Here is a 17,419-nt window from a genome sequence, read left to right on the forward strand (position 1 = left end):
ATTTGTGTATTGTTGTTGTTATTGCTGTGTGCGTTGTTGTTGCTATAACCATCGCAAAAAGGTAGTGTGCAGGACAATTGCCTTCTCCCAGAGTTATTTTAAATCCCAACGGGAATCAACCACAATGGGAATCGGCCCCAATGAGAATCGTAGAAGTTGGTCAAAGAGAGAGAGAAAGACTGCAAAGTTGCTCAAGATAAATATGTTAGCAGTACAAAGGTCACCGTGCAGCAAGTTGGCCGGACGAGTTGAAACCGCCCGTCAGAGAGGGGACACGACGATGGTGGGACACGCTGCGGAGTGCCGCGTGCCTAGCACAACTCCTGGTGTTGGGAGTGATGAGCTCAAGGTGTGGATGGGAACCGGTCGGGGTGCGATAATTGTTTTTTACCCTTTCATCTGGCAACAAAACTGACACCTTTTTTTTACAAGGAGTCATGTTTGCATTGACCACAATACCTGCGGTCGGAATGCCAACAAAAAACACAACTCTGATAAAGTATGCACTGTCCTTGAAATTGATTGGTCCACACCCGAGACAGCTTTTATTCGAGCCTAGTCTCACATGGTGTTGGACCAGATGACGCCAATTTCAAGGACAGTGCATACTTTATCAAAGTTGTGTTTTTTGTTTGCATTCCAACCGCAGGTATTGTGGTCAATGCAAACATGACTCCTTGTAAAAAAAAGGTGTCAGTTTTGTTGCCAGATAAAAGGGTAAAAAAACAATTATCATATTTTGCTACTGGCAAAGAAGGTTCCAATGGGGTCAGGGTGCTTTGGAAAGTCACCCCCAGGCCAAGCCCAGGCCAAGCCCAGGCCACCTGGCTAGTGAAGGGCGCTTACTCGGCCGTGCAAGAAGCCCTTTATGCTGATACCCGGCAAGATCATGAGAGGTAGCCCCAAGTTCGTGAACATAATCTTATCTTGACCACGGCGTTTTACAAGGAATTAACAACGGTGCAACAACAACAACGACGCGTGTGAATGTAATGGTGGATATGAGGTGAATGAAATAGACGAGAGGAAGCAATGGGGGCGAATCTGTGATGCGTGAATTCGGTGAAAGCGAAATTGTTGATAGTGAATGATGAGGAATGGATTAAATGAACGGGGTGAATGAGTGGCAGCCGTGTAATGAGAATATGAAGAGGGAACAGTCACGGTGGCGGTGATTATGAGGGAGAGATTAAGGGGGGTCGTGGGGTGAGCTAGGGGTAACAATAAGTGAGCTTTGAGTAAGGAGTGGGAACTTAGCAAAGGTGACCGCTTAATGTGGAGGGGGAAAGTTTGTTCCAGTGAAGGTGGTGGGCAAGAAGAGGGAGAGCGATAGCGTAGATTGAGTACAAGGACGAAGAGGAACAGAGAGAGAGCAAAGATTGAGAAGGGCGAGAAGGTGGCATAGAAAGATACAGAATAGCGAGATATGGTGGGGCAAGACCATGAAGGTCAACATTTCATTAACACGTTCGTCAACAACATGTGCTATGAATTAGGGCCATTGCCCGAAACGTCACCGGTTATATAAATTAATATATTTTGATCTGTTTAAGGCCACACTGTTGATGCTGTTGTCCGTGCACCGCTGCCAGCGCAACCGCAACTGCATTAGCACCAGATCGTTTGCTCAATATTCTAATTGGTTGTAAATATCGAAAAATGTTTGCCGCAATACAAAAACTCGTTTTAACGCGCAACACTAATAACAATGCAAAACAAAAATTATCTTTCCGCTTGAAATTCCGCACCGCAGGAGAAGATAAAAACTTTGAATAATTCCATGTATAGAGCAATTTTCATTAAGGATCTCAAAGCGCTCTACAGGACACAACAGCAGCAGACACTCGGCATATAATTAACTATATAATTAAAATGTTTCTCTTTTTTTAATTAACTAAACGTTTAATGAGTGGAAGCGTATATAACCAGGTTTTAAGACGCATTTAAAAAAAATGTCCTCAGACTCTGAAAGATCCTGATATCGCGTGGAAGAGCATTGCATAGCCCGGGGGGGGGGGGGCTACACAGGAATGATGGTCATGTTGACGTGAGAGACATCATCGCGAGCTGCCTCACAGAGAACATCCACTCTTCACGTTGGACCGCGAACACACCTCGCTCCCACTGTTCCAGTGGCAAATATCCCTCGAGTGTAAGAAGCGCGATTAGCGCGAACAGAAACTGAGGCGCACGCTCTGCTGCCATGCGCGCCACGCGTGTCTGGTGTGGTAAGAGGTGGTGGTGGTGGATGTCTGGTGTGGTGAGAGGTGGTGGTGGTGGGTGTCTGGTGTGGTGAGAGGTGGTGGTGGTGGGTGTGTCTGGTGTGGTGAGAGTTGGTGGTGGTGCGTGTGTCTGGTGTGGCGAGACGTGGCGGTGGGGCGCGTGTCTCTCCATATCATTCCCGTCCTAGCGTTATAACAACAAAGGTCACCAATTAAAAGAACTATCTAATTGGCAGTAGAGCAACCATAGCGCATAGCAGTGGGCGGCGGGGGATGGGGTGCAGAAGACTCGCGGGGGGCACGCCAGAGGCCTACAGAAACATCTGTGAAAAATAGCTTCATTGCTCATCGGATTCCTCCTGCACAATAAAATAAATATTCAGAGGAACCCACGCAGGAGGAGTCGAATAGATGCGGGGCGCCATTGCCAGACGAGGCCAAATGACCACGGCACCATCCAGTGCCGTGGAGGAAATCAACATTGTGGAGAGGACTTAAGTTTCAATGTTAACCGTGTCCCTTGGTTACTGCGAATCGCGAAATTACATAACCTAAAAAGCCACGCAAAAAAAACCACACACGGACATCTGACACGCGTGCAGACGTAACTTGTAAATGCAGGAAAGAGTTGCGTAATAATCCATGACCATCTTAAAATATATATATTACAACTCAACGCCTACTGCAGCTGAATGTTCCAGCCGAAGCTGTGACGGTTCCACTCACAACATTCGCTCTGCCTTCGTGTAACAGAGGCCCACGACAGTCTCACGGAAGGCGCAGACAGGCCACAGGGCAAACTCCCTGGTGGGCTGCCGCCCTGTGGGGAAATTGCTAAATGTGATCAGTGTAAAAAAAATGCAATATTTTATTACCTCTAGTGTACCAATTCTCTCTTTCATTCCGGCCTACACAGCCTTAGAGGATAACCACACAACGGTTCGGGACAGCCAACATGCTGCCAGATCCACAGCTTGAAGGGGGCTAATATCACCACGACGACGGCACGACGAGTTCCACTCCAGATCGCAGCCGCCCCGATTGTGAGTCGGAGCTCGCCTTATATCCTGAACAGCGTGGCCAGGCTCCGCCCTCGGCCACGCCCCCCTCTGGATCCCCCAGGTGGCTCCGTGCCTTGCCCACAGGTGCAGCTGGTAGAACGGGCTATTACCCCTAATTCTATTGGCTATCAATCTCCCAGCGGCACGCGCTGCAGTGACTCATCAATGTCACTCCACCTCTCACGTGTATGCTTCATTGCTGATTTTCGCTATCCGTTCGCATTAAGAGATTCGTCAAACCCAAAGATTATTCTTCCTCGTCGCCCCCCCCCCCCCCCCCATTTTTTTTGGACTAGCCCCAAACGGGACAATGAAGATCGCATGGCAAAATGATGTACAACACAATTTTTTAAAATGTAATTAAAACATTTGACCATAAAACCCAGTTTAAATAAATCATTAATTGACCATAGTCCGAATTTTGGCCCCCAGTTCTGTTTACAAATGCCTGGGTGCGATCTCTTGTCCCAGTTCATCGCTGTTCACGGATACGATCAAATGCACCAGAGCTAGTAATATAAATTAAAAGGTGACTTCCACGAATGTCTCAAGGCGCCTTGTAAGAAGGCCATGAGAGACAGAGAAGCTACATAGAATGAACGGACTTACGAGGATGTGGTTTCAAGACGAGACTTAAAGTATCCGCACTATGAGATAAACGAATCCCCAATGGTCGGGAATTCCACAACCAAGGAGCGGACCCAGCAAGTCGCCCGCTCACCCCAGGAACACACAGAACCCATGGTGTGACGTCACACACCATGCGTACATATCGTCGCCTCCCCCCCGTGACGTCGTCGCGTGTTACGGCCATTTGGTCGTCACGCGACTTGACGCACAACCTTCCCGTCGCTCGTTCACGACTTGTGAGCGCAGCTGCGTGCTGGGCACCGCGACCACACAACTTAATGGCAGCTTCCACGTCGCGGAGTGGCTTCCCGGCGGGCGGCCTGCCCTGGGAGAGGCCGCACATCGCCTCCCTCTGTCACGGGGCAATGCCAGCCACCACGTGGCACCCTCAGCGGTCGGGATGGGGCCCGCCCACCGACTTTTTCCACTGGATGTGTCTTCGGTTTGATATTGAGTTATGTTTGTGCCATATTATTTATTTATTTATTCTGTAATGCAGTTTGCCTTAGCTCCAATTTCTAATCGCCTTTATTTTGTTCGGACTTCTCGTTGGTTGTATGGTTTTATTCCTGAATTCCATTTGCTTGAACGCTGTATTTAGCAAGCTGCAGCGTGTACAACATTCTGTGGCACCTGTTCTGACGGGTACTGCAAGATGCGGCCATGTCTGACACACTATGCGTAACAAATCAAAGCAGAGTTAATACATTCCAAAACTTGTTAAGAGTCACTATTCCAGATCGAGTTATTGTCCTTATTGCTCGTCGTCGTTAAAGCAACGTTTAAAAACAATGCGCATTGGTGTCCGATAATAAGTATTGAGGGAATTGCATGGGAGAGAAAATGGATCCCAACTTTACAGATTAAAAAATTAACCGGTAAAAACAAAGTTTTTCACTATAAATCCTTTATATGCGTGGCGGCTAGAGTCCTCTCGTTCTCTGGCTTGAGATGGCTGCCACCTATGGGTCAGATGATTCCCTGGCACCATTAAGCAATTGGTAATTAAATATAAAAAAAAATCCTAAAAAATGTAAAATTTTGGAAAAAAAATTTCACGAAAATTAATTGTCACGCACAACGAGTCTGTGTGGAAAATGTCAGCTTGATTGGATCACGGGAAGTGGGTTAAAAAACGACCGAAAGATTTGCACGGTTGTAAGCGTGCAAGCGAACTTAATATAAAGGATTTAAAAATGAGCAAACCTCACAATGTCCGTCCAGTGCTCGCCGAGCTGCATTGGCTTCGGGTTGCCGAACAAACACATTGTGAGGTCGCACTCATTACACACACACAGAGTGCTTGCCACAGATGAACCACCACTAACACCTCGCTGATCTCGTCAAGCAGCATGAACCATCACGCGAACTCCGGACATCCTCGCAGCAGTGGCGTTTGGCGAACAATCAAACAAAGACGGCGGTCACCGCATCGCGCGGTACTTTTGGATGCGCTTCTGCGGCCGTCTGGAACGCTCCGCCTTCCAATATTAGGAAACCACTGGAGCCTTGCGCTTTTAAATGATCTATATTAAAAACTAATTTTCTTAGAATTAATTATTGTGTTTAGTTTTCTGTCGTTCCCCCGCACCTCCGATGACCACGGCTGGCTACGTATACGGTGCAAGAGAAGTTCAACAGACGTGTCACCCAGGTCACTCGTGCAAATGAAACCCTTCCATCCCGGGGGCTCTCGAGTTCTCGCCGCCGGGTTAAACAAAACAGAACTTGACACTTGAACCGACACTTCTCAGAACGCTTTCCCATTCCTACACAGCACGATGTCTCCCGCAGAGGGGACGCGCCAGAGACTGTGGGGCTACAGCAGGACGAAGAGCTGCTTCCCAGCTGACATTCCACATTCACATTTACACAACTGTTTGTTATATTGCCATTGGAAGTGGTGCAAAATTACAAAAAACAAAACATTGTGAAGAAGGGCCATTGCCTGAAACGTTGCCTATTATACTTTTTTTTAATCCGCAGTGTTACTGCCGAACGTGTTGAGAGAGTGGTTCTTGTTTTGGTCGTCGCTGGGTTCATTCAGCAGCAGCGACGTTTCTCACCCGCGTCTAACTGTGACGTGGCCACGGTCTCTGCTTCCGCCACAATTGCACAGCGGGGGGGGGGAGGGGCTCGTTTCATCTCTCGCCAGGGGAGGATTAAACGAAGCTCGAGGCTGCTGGCACGCAAAGGTCACGGCCACGCAGATCCCTCTCCTAAAAGCAGTGCCTCCCACCCTCCCCACTGGAGATTACAACACGGAGCCAGATTAAATATCAAACTGTGGATCTAAGCCGTTCCTTAATAAATCCCCGTAATTATACTCACACACACTCACACACACTCTCACACACTCAAAGACAAAGATCCCCTGTATAGCCTGAACAGACTATTGGGGCAAGTGCTGTGAGCGAGCACCTACGCAAAGCCGACACAGCACACAAGGGGAAGGGTGGCCAACGCTATGCCCGGCCGCCTTTGTCTCCCCAGTGGCGATGTTTGCACACTGCACCTGCAGGTACTCATTTAAGTCGACCTAAGGGAGGCTCAGCACGGGTTCAGATGATCATCACTGGAATCGAATTCGGACCGCCAGGGTCGTAGCGCAGCGTACAAACCACAACACTACCGCTTACTCACAAACTCACTCACAAACGCACTCACCAACTCACTCACAGACACACCAACTCACTCACAGACACACATACTCACTCACAGACTCACTCACAGACTCACTCACAGACTCACTCACACACTCACACACGGACTCACTCACAGACTCACTCACAGACTCACTCACAGACACACACACAGACACACTCACACACTCACTCACAGACACACTCACACACACACACGGACTCACTCACAGACTCACTCACAGACTCACTCACAGACACACACACAGACTCACACACAGACTCACTCACACACTCACAGACTCACTCACAGACTTACTCACCAACTCACTCACAGACACACTCACAGACACACACACAGACACACTCACAGACACACTCACAGACTCACTCACAGACACACTCATCAACTCACTAATTACACGGAACACCACACGCTGGGCTGAACACTCAGATAATTTGCCAGTGAAGTTGACACTTTGCCTCCTGTCCCAAAGCAACACGCATTGTACCTATATTGGTGGAGGTCTTAGAAGATGCTACTCGCTAACAGCACTTGCCCCAACCGTCTGTGTGAGGCTACACGGGGGATCTTTGTCTCTGTTGTATCATGCCGCAAGCCTCACCGTCCTTGGTTCGCCTGTGACTCTGGCGCTCCTTCTGGAGAGACTTCTCCAGCCGAGACCGATGCTCGTACACCACTGCAGTGGCGGGAGGGAGAGGGGGGGAGAGAAGGGGAGAGGTGAACACGCGGGGTGAACACGCGAGGTGAACACGCGTGGTCAGGGTTCACAGTCAATATCATCCATCGTAGAAACGCGCATTTAGTGTCATTTGGCTGCCATAAAAAATCCACGCGATGATGATAAGCCACTACTCCGTTGAGCTATCATTCGTGATAGCCAGGTCGCTTCTGAAGAATAACTACACAGCTCAGTGGGCCATATCTGATCAAATGAAAAACATGTTTAAAGTAAAAGTTTAGTTTCGCTTAATCCATAACCAATTGATCCATCACCTATATTCGGGTTAAGTCACGCAATTATGTGGCCATGTCGGGTGATGGAGGGTGACAACACGTTTACATCATTTCCGTGGCCTAACACTCAAATACGGATGAGACTTTAACGTAAGTAAAGCGGAGTGAAATCGCAGAAAAAAGTTGAGTTGATCAAACAAATTATTTGGCGATGCCGCTTCTGCTGCTCCATCGGCAGAGGTGCACGAACACAGACACCAAAAAACAATGGCACCTTACACATCTACACAATATACAGCAGAAAAAGCATCTACAACGTAGACAGCATATCCATCATATTCAACATATGCAAAATAGACAGCACATACAGCATATAAAACATAGACAGCATCTACAACATATACAGCATCTACAGCAATGATAGGCGACGTTTTACAGCACGTAGATGTATGTGCTATGAAAAAGGGCCGTTGCCCGAAACGTCGCTTGTTAAATATTTCTACTTTCATTAGCCGAGTGAATCCCACTGAGCTATCTGGCTGATGCCAAGGGCCACGTTGTTGTACGGAGAAACCGTCAGGAGGTGCTTTATTCATTTTATATTTATACTTCGTGACTTCAAATGTTTCACTAAACTTATTTTGTTTATTTTACCAGGTAAGGCCCACTGAGCTATGTGGCTCTTTTTCAGAAGCGACCTGGACACAAATGGTAGCTCAACGCAGTGGCTTATCACGTGGAAATGTATTGCAGCCAGAATCCTCGACACGCCGGGTGTTGATTCTAAATGTGGAGGGAAACACTGAAGGACCGGAGATAAATTCACACGGTCACGAGGAAAGATACACACAAACTCCAAATATACAGCGGCAGGGTTCAGGGTCGGGATCGAACCTACGACCTCCTGTACACCAGGCGAGGTAGTTAACATCTCCCAGCCACCGTGGCGCCCTGTTTGTTGTTAGTCATCTTCTGACCCGCCCCTACTGGACATCTGTGAAACAAGAGCTTCGCAGCTCTTCGGATTCTTCCTTCAGTCTCAGTCAAGACGCTGATTGTGAGTTGAGTGTGACTTAGGTCAGTTTCCGTTCGGTCGGAAAAGTAATTTCACAGCGAGCCCGTGTCCGCTGCACCTCCTCACACGCAGCACCGCCACCGCGTCGCGCCTGCACCAAACAAACCACGGACACAGCAGCGCACTCGGGGGGCAACACCAACAGCGACACCACCGCTGCCGGCACCAACCGCAGGTAAAGCCAAGTTAGAGCCCAGGTGCTGTTCTTGCTGTGGGATTTGAATGGATACCAGGAGTTGTCTGCTCAATTAATCTCACAGATACTCACAGAAATCCACAGATACTCACAGCGCTCAGAGACTCACAGACACTCACATATATTCACAGACACTCACACAGACTTACATACTCACAGAGCTCAGAGACTCACAGACACTCACAGAGGCTCACAATCCCTCACATCCTCGGACATCTCCAACGCGGGGCGCCCTGTAGGGTGTGAGGCCCAGGACGTCCCCCGCTTTCTGGGCCCCCACCAGCACCGCGCGCGCGAGGCGGCGCCACGGCCGACTGCTGTGACCCGGCTGAGAGGTCGCGACTCCACACGCCCCAGGGACTTGGGGGAGTTCGCTCGGAGTAGACTGCCCCGCAGCTCTGTTACAGCTCGGGGTGTCGCGTGGGGAGCAGGAGTGAGCATCTGCTGGTGACCTCAGCCAGCCAACTCAGAGCATCCCGGGTCTGTCCTCTAACATCCAGCAGAGTGCCGTCTACACCCCCAACGTGACGGCCTCAGAGTGCACCTAGCCTGGCACAAGCGCGCTGGTGATGTCAACGTCGCTTATCGGCGGCGTTTGTTGTTGTTGGGTAGCGAGGCGCCGCTGCTATGCCCCCCACGTGCCCCCCGCGTGCCCCCCGCGTGTGCCCCAGAGGCTCAACGACCGATTTGCTCTGCAAGATCCGACTGTGCCCCCCCCCCTCGCGTGCCCCCCCCCTCACCTGCCCCCCCCCCCTCACCTGCCCCCCCCCTCACCTGCCTTCCCCCCCCTTCACCTGCCTTCCCCCTCACGTGCCCCCCCATCGCGTGCCCCCCCCGCTCGCCTTGTAGCTGCGCGCTGAGCGCGTCGTGCTGCAGGCGCAGGGCGCGCGTCTCCGCCTCGGCGCGGCGCGTCCCGGCGCGGAGCCGCGAGCCCAGCAGCAGCAGCAGCGCGGTCGGGGCGAGAAGCAGCAGCCACCACCACGTGGGCCTCCGCCTCCACAGCGGCATCCCCACCCACTCCACCTGCACCACCTGCACCGCCACCACCACCTGCACCACCACCAGTACCACCACCTGCACCACCAGCACCACAACCACCTGTACCACCACCACCTGCACCACCACCAGCAGCAGAAGCAGCAGCACCACTCCTGCTGCTACTGCTGTACCCTAGACTGCTCTCTCTCTCTCCAATTGTCTCTGTCTCACCACACTCCTCTCTCTGTCTCTAACCACACTCCCCGTGGCTCTCACCACACTCCCCGTGTCTCTCACCACACTCCTCCTCTCTCTCACCACACTCCTCGTGTCTCTCACCACACTCCTCTCCCTGTCTCTCACCACACTCCTCGTGTCTCTGACCAGACTCCTCCTCTCACTCACCACACTCCCCGTGTATCTCACCACACTCCTCCTCTCTCTCACCACACTCCCCGTGTCTCTCACCACACTCCTCGTGTCTCTCACCACACTCATCGTGTCTCTCACCACACTCCTCGTGTCTCTCACCACACTCCTCCTCTCACTCACCACACTCCTCGTGTCTCTCACCACACTCCTCCTCTCTCTCACCACACTCCCCGTGGCTCTCACCACACTCCCCGTGTCTCTCACCACACTCCTCTCCCTGTCTCTCACCACACTCCTCGTGTCTCTCACCAAACTCCCCGTGTCTCTCACCACACTCCTCGTGTCTTTGACCAGACTCCTCCTCTCACTCACCACACTCCCCGTGTCTCTCACCACACTCCCCGTGTCTCTCACCACACTCCCCGTGTCTCTCACCACACTCCTCTCCCTGTCTCTCACCACACTCCTCCTCTCACTCACCACACTCCTCCTCTCACTCACAACACTCCTCCTCTCACTCACCACACTCCTCCTCTCACTCACCACACTCCTCCTCTCACTCACCACACTCCTCCTCTCACTCACCACACTCCTCTCACTCACCACACTCCTCCTCTCACTCACAACACTCCTCCTCTCACTCACCACACTCCTCCTCTCACTCACCACACTCCTCCTCTCACTCACCACACTCCTCCTATCACTCACCACACTCCTCCTCTCACTCACCACACTCCTCCTCTCACTCACCACACTCCTCCTCTCACTCACCACACTCCTCCTCTCACTCACCACACTCCTCCTCTCACTCACCACACTCCTCCTCTCACTCACCACACTCCTCCTCTCACTCACCACACTCCTCCTATCACTCACCACACTCCTCCTCTCACTCACACACTCCTCCTCTCACTCACCACACTCCTCCTCTCACTCACCACACTCCTCCTCTCACTCACCACACTCCTCCTCTCACTCACCACACTCCTCCTCTCACTCACCACACTCCTCCTCTCACTCACCACACTCCTCTCACTCACCACACTCCTCCTCTCACTCACAACACTCCTCCTCTCACTCACCACACTCCTCCTCTCACTCACCACACTCCTCCTCTCACTCACCACACTCCTCCTGTCACTCACCACACTCCTCCTCTCACTCACCACACTCCTCCTCTCACTCACCACACTCCTCCTCTCACTCACCACACTCCTCCTCTCACTCACCACACTCCTCTCACTCACCACACTCCTCCTCTCACTCACAACACTCCCCCTCTCACTCACCACACTCCTCCTCTCACTCACCACACTCCTCCTCTCACTCACCACACTCCGCCTGTCACTCACCACACTCCTCCTCTCACTCACCACACTCCTCCTCTCACTCACCACACTCCTCTCACTCACCACACTCCTCCTCTCACTCACAGCACTCCTCCTCTCACTCACCACACTCCTCCTCTCACTCACCACACTCCTCCTCTCACTCACCACACTCCTCCTCTCACTCACCACACTCCTCCTCTCACTCACCACACTCCTCCTATCACTCACCACACTCCTCCTCTCACTCACCACACTCCTCTCACTCACCACACTCCTCCTATCACTCACCACACTCCTCCTCTCACTCACCACACTCCTCTCACTCACCACACTCCTCCTCTCACTCACCACACTCCTCCTCTCACTCACCACACTCCTCCTCTCACTCACCACACTCCTCCTCTCACTCACCACACTCCTCCTCTCACTCACCACACTCCTCCTCTCACTCACCACACTCCTCCTCTCACTCACCACACTCCTCCTCTCACTCACAACACTCCTCCTCTCACTCACCACACTCCTCCTCTCACTCACCACACTCCTCCTCTCACTCACCACACTCCTCTCACTCACCACACTCCTCCTCTCACTCACAACACTCCTCCTCTCACTCACCACACTCCTCCTCTCACTCACCACACTCCGCCTCTCACTCACCACACTCCTCCTCTCACTCACCACACTCCTCCTATCACTCACCACACTCCTCCTCTCACTCACCACACTCCTCCTCTCACTCACCACACTCCTCCTCTCACTCACCACACTCCTCCTCTCACTCACCACACTCCTCCTATCACTCACCACACTCCTCCTCTCACTCACACACTCCTCCTCTCACTCACCACACTCCTCCTCTCACTCACCACACTCCTCCTCTCACTCACCACACTCCTCCTCTCACTCACCACACTCCTCCTCTCACTCACCACACTCCTCCTCTCACTCACCACACTCCTCCTCTCACTCACCACACTCCTCTCACTCACCACACTCCTCCTCTCACTCACAACACTCCTCCTCTCACTCACCACACTCCTCCTCTCACTCACCACACTCCTCCTCTCACTCACCACACTCCTCCTGTCACTCACCACACTCCTCCTCTCACTCACCACACTCCTCCTCTCACTCACCACACTCCTCCTCTCACTCACCACACTCCTCCTCTCACTCACCACACTCCTCTCACTCACCACACTCCTCCTCTCACTCACAACACTCCCCCTCTCACTCACCACACTCCTCCTCTCACTCACCACACTCCTCCTCTCACTCACCACACTCCGCCTGTCACTCACCACACTCCTCCTCTCACTCACCACACTCCTCCTCTCACTCACCACACTCCTCTCACTCACCACACTCCTCCTCTCACTCACAACACTCCTCCTCTCACTCACCACACTCCTCCTCTCACTCACCACACTCCTCCTCTCACTCACCACACTCCTCCTATCACTCACCACACTCCTCCTATCACTCACCACACTTCTCCTCTCACTCACCACACTCCTCCTCTCACTCACCACACTCCTCCTCTCACTCACCACACTCCTCCTATCACTCACCACACTCCTCCTCTCACTCACCACACTCCTCTCACTCACCACACTCCTCCTCTCACTCACCACACTCCTCCTATCACTCACCACACTCCTCCTCTCACTCACCACACTCCTCCTCTCACTCACCACACTCCTCCTCTCCTCTCACTCACCACACTCCTCCTCTCACTCACCACACTCCTCCTCTCACTCACCACACTCCTCCTCTCACTCACCACACTCCTCCTATCACTCACCACACTCCTCCTCTCACTCACCACACTCCTCTCACTCACCACACTCCTCCTCTCACTCACCACACTCCTCCTCTCACTCACCACACTCCTCCTCTCACTCACCACACTCCTCCTCTCACTCACCACACTCCTCCTCTCACTCACCACACTCCTCCTCTCACTCACCACACTCCTCCTCTCACTCACCACACTCCTCCTCTCACTCACAACACTCCTCCTCTCACTCACCACACTCCTCCTCTCACTCACCACACTCCTCCTCTCACTCACCACACTCCTCTCACTCACCACACTCCTCCTCTCACTCACCACACTCCTCCTCTCACTCACCACACTCCTCCTCTCACTCACCACACTCCTCCTGTCACTCACCACACTCCTCCTCTCACTCACCACACTCCTCCTCTCACTCACCACACTCCTCGTGTCTCTCACCACACTCCTCCTCTCTCTCACCACACTCCCCGTGGCTCTCACCACATTCCCCGTGTCTCTCACTACACTCCTCTCCCTGTCTCTCACTACACTCCTCGTGTCTCTCACCACACTCCCCGTGTCTCTCACCACACTCCTCGTGTCTTTGACCAGACTCCTCCTCTCACTCACCACACTCCCCGTGTCTCTCACCACACTCCCCGTGTCTCTCACCACACTCCCCGTGTCTCTCACCACACTCCTCTCCCTGTCTCTCACCACACTCCTCCTCTCACTCACCCCACTCCTCTCACTCACCACACTCCTCCTCTCACTCACAACACTCCTCCTCTCACTCACCACACTCCTCCTGTCACTCACCACACTCCTCCTCTCACTCGCCACACTCCTCCTCTCACTCACCACACTCCTCGTGTCTCTCACCACGCTCCTCCTCTCTCTCACCACACTCCCCGTGGCTCTCACCACACTCCCCGTGTCTCTCACCACACTCCTCTCCCTGTCCCTCACCACACTCCTCGTGTCTCTCACCACACTCCCCGTGTCTCTCACCACACTCCTCGTGTCTTTGACCAGACTCCTCCTCTCACTCACCACACTCCCCGTGTCTCTCACCATACTCCCAGTGTCTCTCACCACACTCCTCTCCCTGTCTCTCACCACACTCCTCCTTCTCACTCACCACACTCCTCTCACTCACCACACTCCTCCTCTCACTCACAACACTCCTCCTCTCACTCACCACACTCCTCCTCTCACTCACCCCACTCCTCCTCTCACTCACCACACTCCTCCTGTCACTCACCACACTCCTCCTCTCACTCACCACACTCCTCGTGTCTATCGCAGCGGCGGTGACGGCGGCCTGCACATCCTCCCCCTCCCCTCGTGTAACTCGAACCCCACTGCCTCTGCCCCCCTCCACCTGAGCTTTGTCTCGATAGGCGGGGTCCACATCTGCGCGATCAGTTGCGCAACTCAGCCGCGTGCAACTGCAGGGTCGCGCGTTTCGCTGCAACCGAAGACGCCGGCGCGCGCGGGCGGTTTCAGTCGCGCGGGGTCGAGAGGGACTCGGTCACCTCACCGGTCGCGCAGGCGTGCACCGCTGCAACCAGCCTCCTTTCTAATCCCCTCAGTTCAAATCCTGGTTCGGGGGTTCTCCCGGCCCATCATCCCTGTGCGGTCGATAAAAACAACTCCCACTTTGCGAGGAAGTCAACTGACTGGTGGTTGTCCTATGAATGGGACTCGCCCCCGCCATAGAAATGTGGAATATCCACCCGCCGGCTCAGGGCTGTGAACAGGAAATGAGCAGCAACGCCTCAGTGCTCATTCCTGCGGAAAACCACAGCCGCGTGCGCTGTGCAGCAGCAGCAGCCCGTTGCTGCAGGTACCTCATCATCATCGTCATCATCATCATCGTCAGTGGAGGAGGTCGCTCCTTCTCAGCTTCTGCTGTCTGGAATTTCCTTCCTCCTTGAACTTCGTGAGGTTGAGACTGCTGCTTCCATTGTCTAAAGCCAAAACTCGATACCTCAGTTTGTTCCCACGCGGATCATTTGTTTGCCTGTGGTATTTTGTTGTGTGGGTTGTATCGAATAACTTTGACACTCGTGGCGTGGACATGGCAGAGGTTTGACTGCCCCTCTCATGCGAACGCGGTTCGAGAGCACTCATCAACTCAAGAGGTGACTTCAACAGCGGTGTGGTACAATGGGCCACAGCAAACAAACGAAGGGGAACGTCCGTTGCGTGAATGATGGCGCAGGGCGGTGCTGGTCCGCCACGGGGCGCGCAGCCGACGACTGCGACGAGCTGCCCCCGTGACGTAACGGAGGATGTCCGTCCAACATCAACACACACTTTTTGGGTTTGTTTTTTTAAAGAGCAACACGTGCGATTTCTAATTACGCTTAGAATCGGGTTCATAATTAACTTGACCCGTGTGGTAACCTTCTGCTTTGTACATGAGATACGTCCGTGTTGTGTGCATTGCTTTGAGATGCTTGATGAAAAGCGCTATGTAAATGTAATTTGTATTATTGTTGTTGCTCTTGCCACCAGACATTGGTCCAAGTGCAGGCGTTCTAAGTAACCTTAACGGGATTTAGAACTCAAAGTTCATTTGGAAAACACGCGAACGTGCGCGGCCCATTTGTGGAAATCCACTGCTGGGTGAGGGTCCACCCCGGGCCGTGTGGGGTCACGGGCGACTCATCACTCAGTCGTGCTGTGCGGGGTCACGGGTGAAGGAGGGAGCTCAAAGACGTGGGAAGCATAGAAGTACAGAACAATAGCTGTTGTATAGGGTCAAACTTATTCTTATGTACTGAAAACATAAGAATAAGTTTGACCCTTTATGACAAAAAAAACAGGAGGTGTTAAGATGTTCTAATAACAAATAGATATCTTTAGCAAGGCATCAAGTCTGCATTAACCACACGTACTTGTGGCAAAACATGCAAACGTGCTCTGATAATGTACGCATTGGTTGTTTTACTGATTGACCTCCACCAGAGTGAGCAGCCTTCTGCAAGGCCTTGGCTTAACACTGGTCAAACTTTCTACAGCGGCGCTCGACAATCACTCTCCCGTTAGCTGCACACAACATTCGTATGCAAATTGTGTCTAAATTAGTGTCTTGTAAGAATAACAAGGTGTAAACACAATTATGAATCGGCATGTTGCAGAAGCACGTGGAAGAAAACCCAGAGTGGAGTAAAACCGGAGCGGTGGTGTGGCCCGGAGGTTGCGCGTTCACAGGTTGTTGCAGAAGACCGCGGATTGACTCGAGCAGCCGCCCTGGTTAATACTCTGCGGTACCAACCGAACCTCGCCGTCTGTTTCACAGCGGCCTGTTAACGATCCCGTGACGTTGGGGGCACCGGGGTCTGCTCCGCCTTCTTTCTACCCCCAGTTTAGTTGATGTTGACGGTGCGTGAGGCGCGCCACGTGATGTAAAATAAGTATAACCCGTAAAAACAAAGTTTTTCACTATAAATCCTTTATATGCGTGGCAGCGAACTTAATATAAAGGATTTAAAAATATATTCGCCTGTGGAGGACGCGGGGATCGATCCCGCGACCTTTGGCATGGGAAGCGAGGGCGCTACCAACTGCGCTACTCCGCCACAGCCTGTGGAGGGGTTACGCTCTGGGCTCTTATACTCTGACGTTCAGCCAAAGCCATGAATGCGTTCTATTTGAATATATGTAAAATAAAAAAAATTTTGCCTAAAAAGTGTAAAATTTTGGGAATTTTTTTTCACGAAAATTAATTGTCAGCTCGATTGGATCACGGGAAGTGGGTTAAAAAACGACCGAAAGATTTGCACGGTCCTAAGCAAGCAAGCACACAAGCAAGCAAGCGAACTTAATATAAATGATTTAAAAAAGATCCCGTGACGTAATTCGCAAGCGTGGTTCATTTCTTGCCTCCATCATCGTCCGAAATTGTCCACCAATTTCATGCCACTACAATCACTCAACACGTAGCCCCTACTGGACATCTGTGGAACTTTATATCTCATCGGATTTCTCCAGCATAAATACAGATTCTGATTCTGACGCAGCGATCATTAACAATCACCGCTACCTGCTGTCAAATTCCCTTGGCAAGGACCCTCGTGGTTCGATTTACGAACGGGCCTCAAGAAATAAATCGTGTTCGTAAGTCGATGACTACCCGTGA

At 52.1% G+C, this 17,419-nt stretch overlaps 1 protein-coding gene across 1 annotated transcript in view; it reads right to left on the minus strand.

Annotated features, from left to right (window-relative positions):
* LOC133359441 (Golgi integral membrane protein 4-like) overlaps positions 1 to 14,602 on the minus strand; it is an 80,428-nt gene extending 65,826 nt beyond the window's left edge. Inside the window, exons 1-3 of the mRNA XM_061577852.1 lie at positions 14,555 to 14,602; positions 9,648 to 9,879; positions 7,182 to 7,256 (exon numbers count right to left, since the gene is read on the minus strand). Coding sequence (XP_061433836.1) covers positions 7,182 to 7,256; positions 9,648 to 9,813 — 241 coding nt within the window. The 5' untranslated portion in view covers positions 9,814 to 9,879; positions 14,555 to 14,602. The remainder of the gene's footprint in view (positions 1 to 7,181; positions 7,257 to 9,647; positions 9,880 to 14,554) is intronic.
* Positions 14,603 to 17,419: the final 2,817 nt, after the last annotated feature.

This window comes from Lethenteron reissneri, chromosome 8 (assembly GCF_015708825.2).
Source record: "Lethenteron reissneri isolate LAM-NWPU_2019-01 chromosome 8, ASM1570882v1, whole genome shotgun sequence".
Taxonomy (NCBI): domain Eukaryota; kingdom Metazoa; phylum Chordata; class Hyperoartia; order Petromyzontiformes; family Petromyzontidae; genus Lethenteron; species Lethenteron reissneri.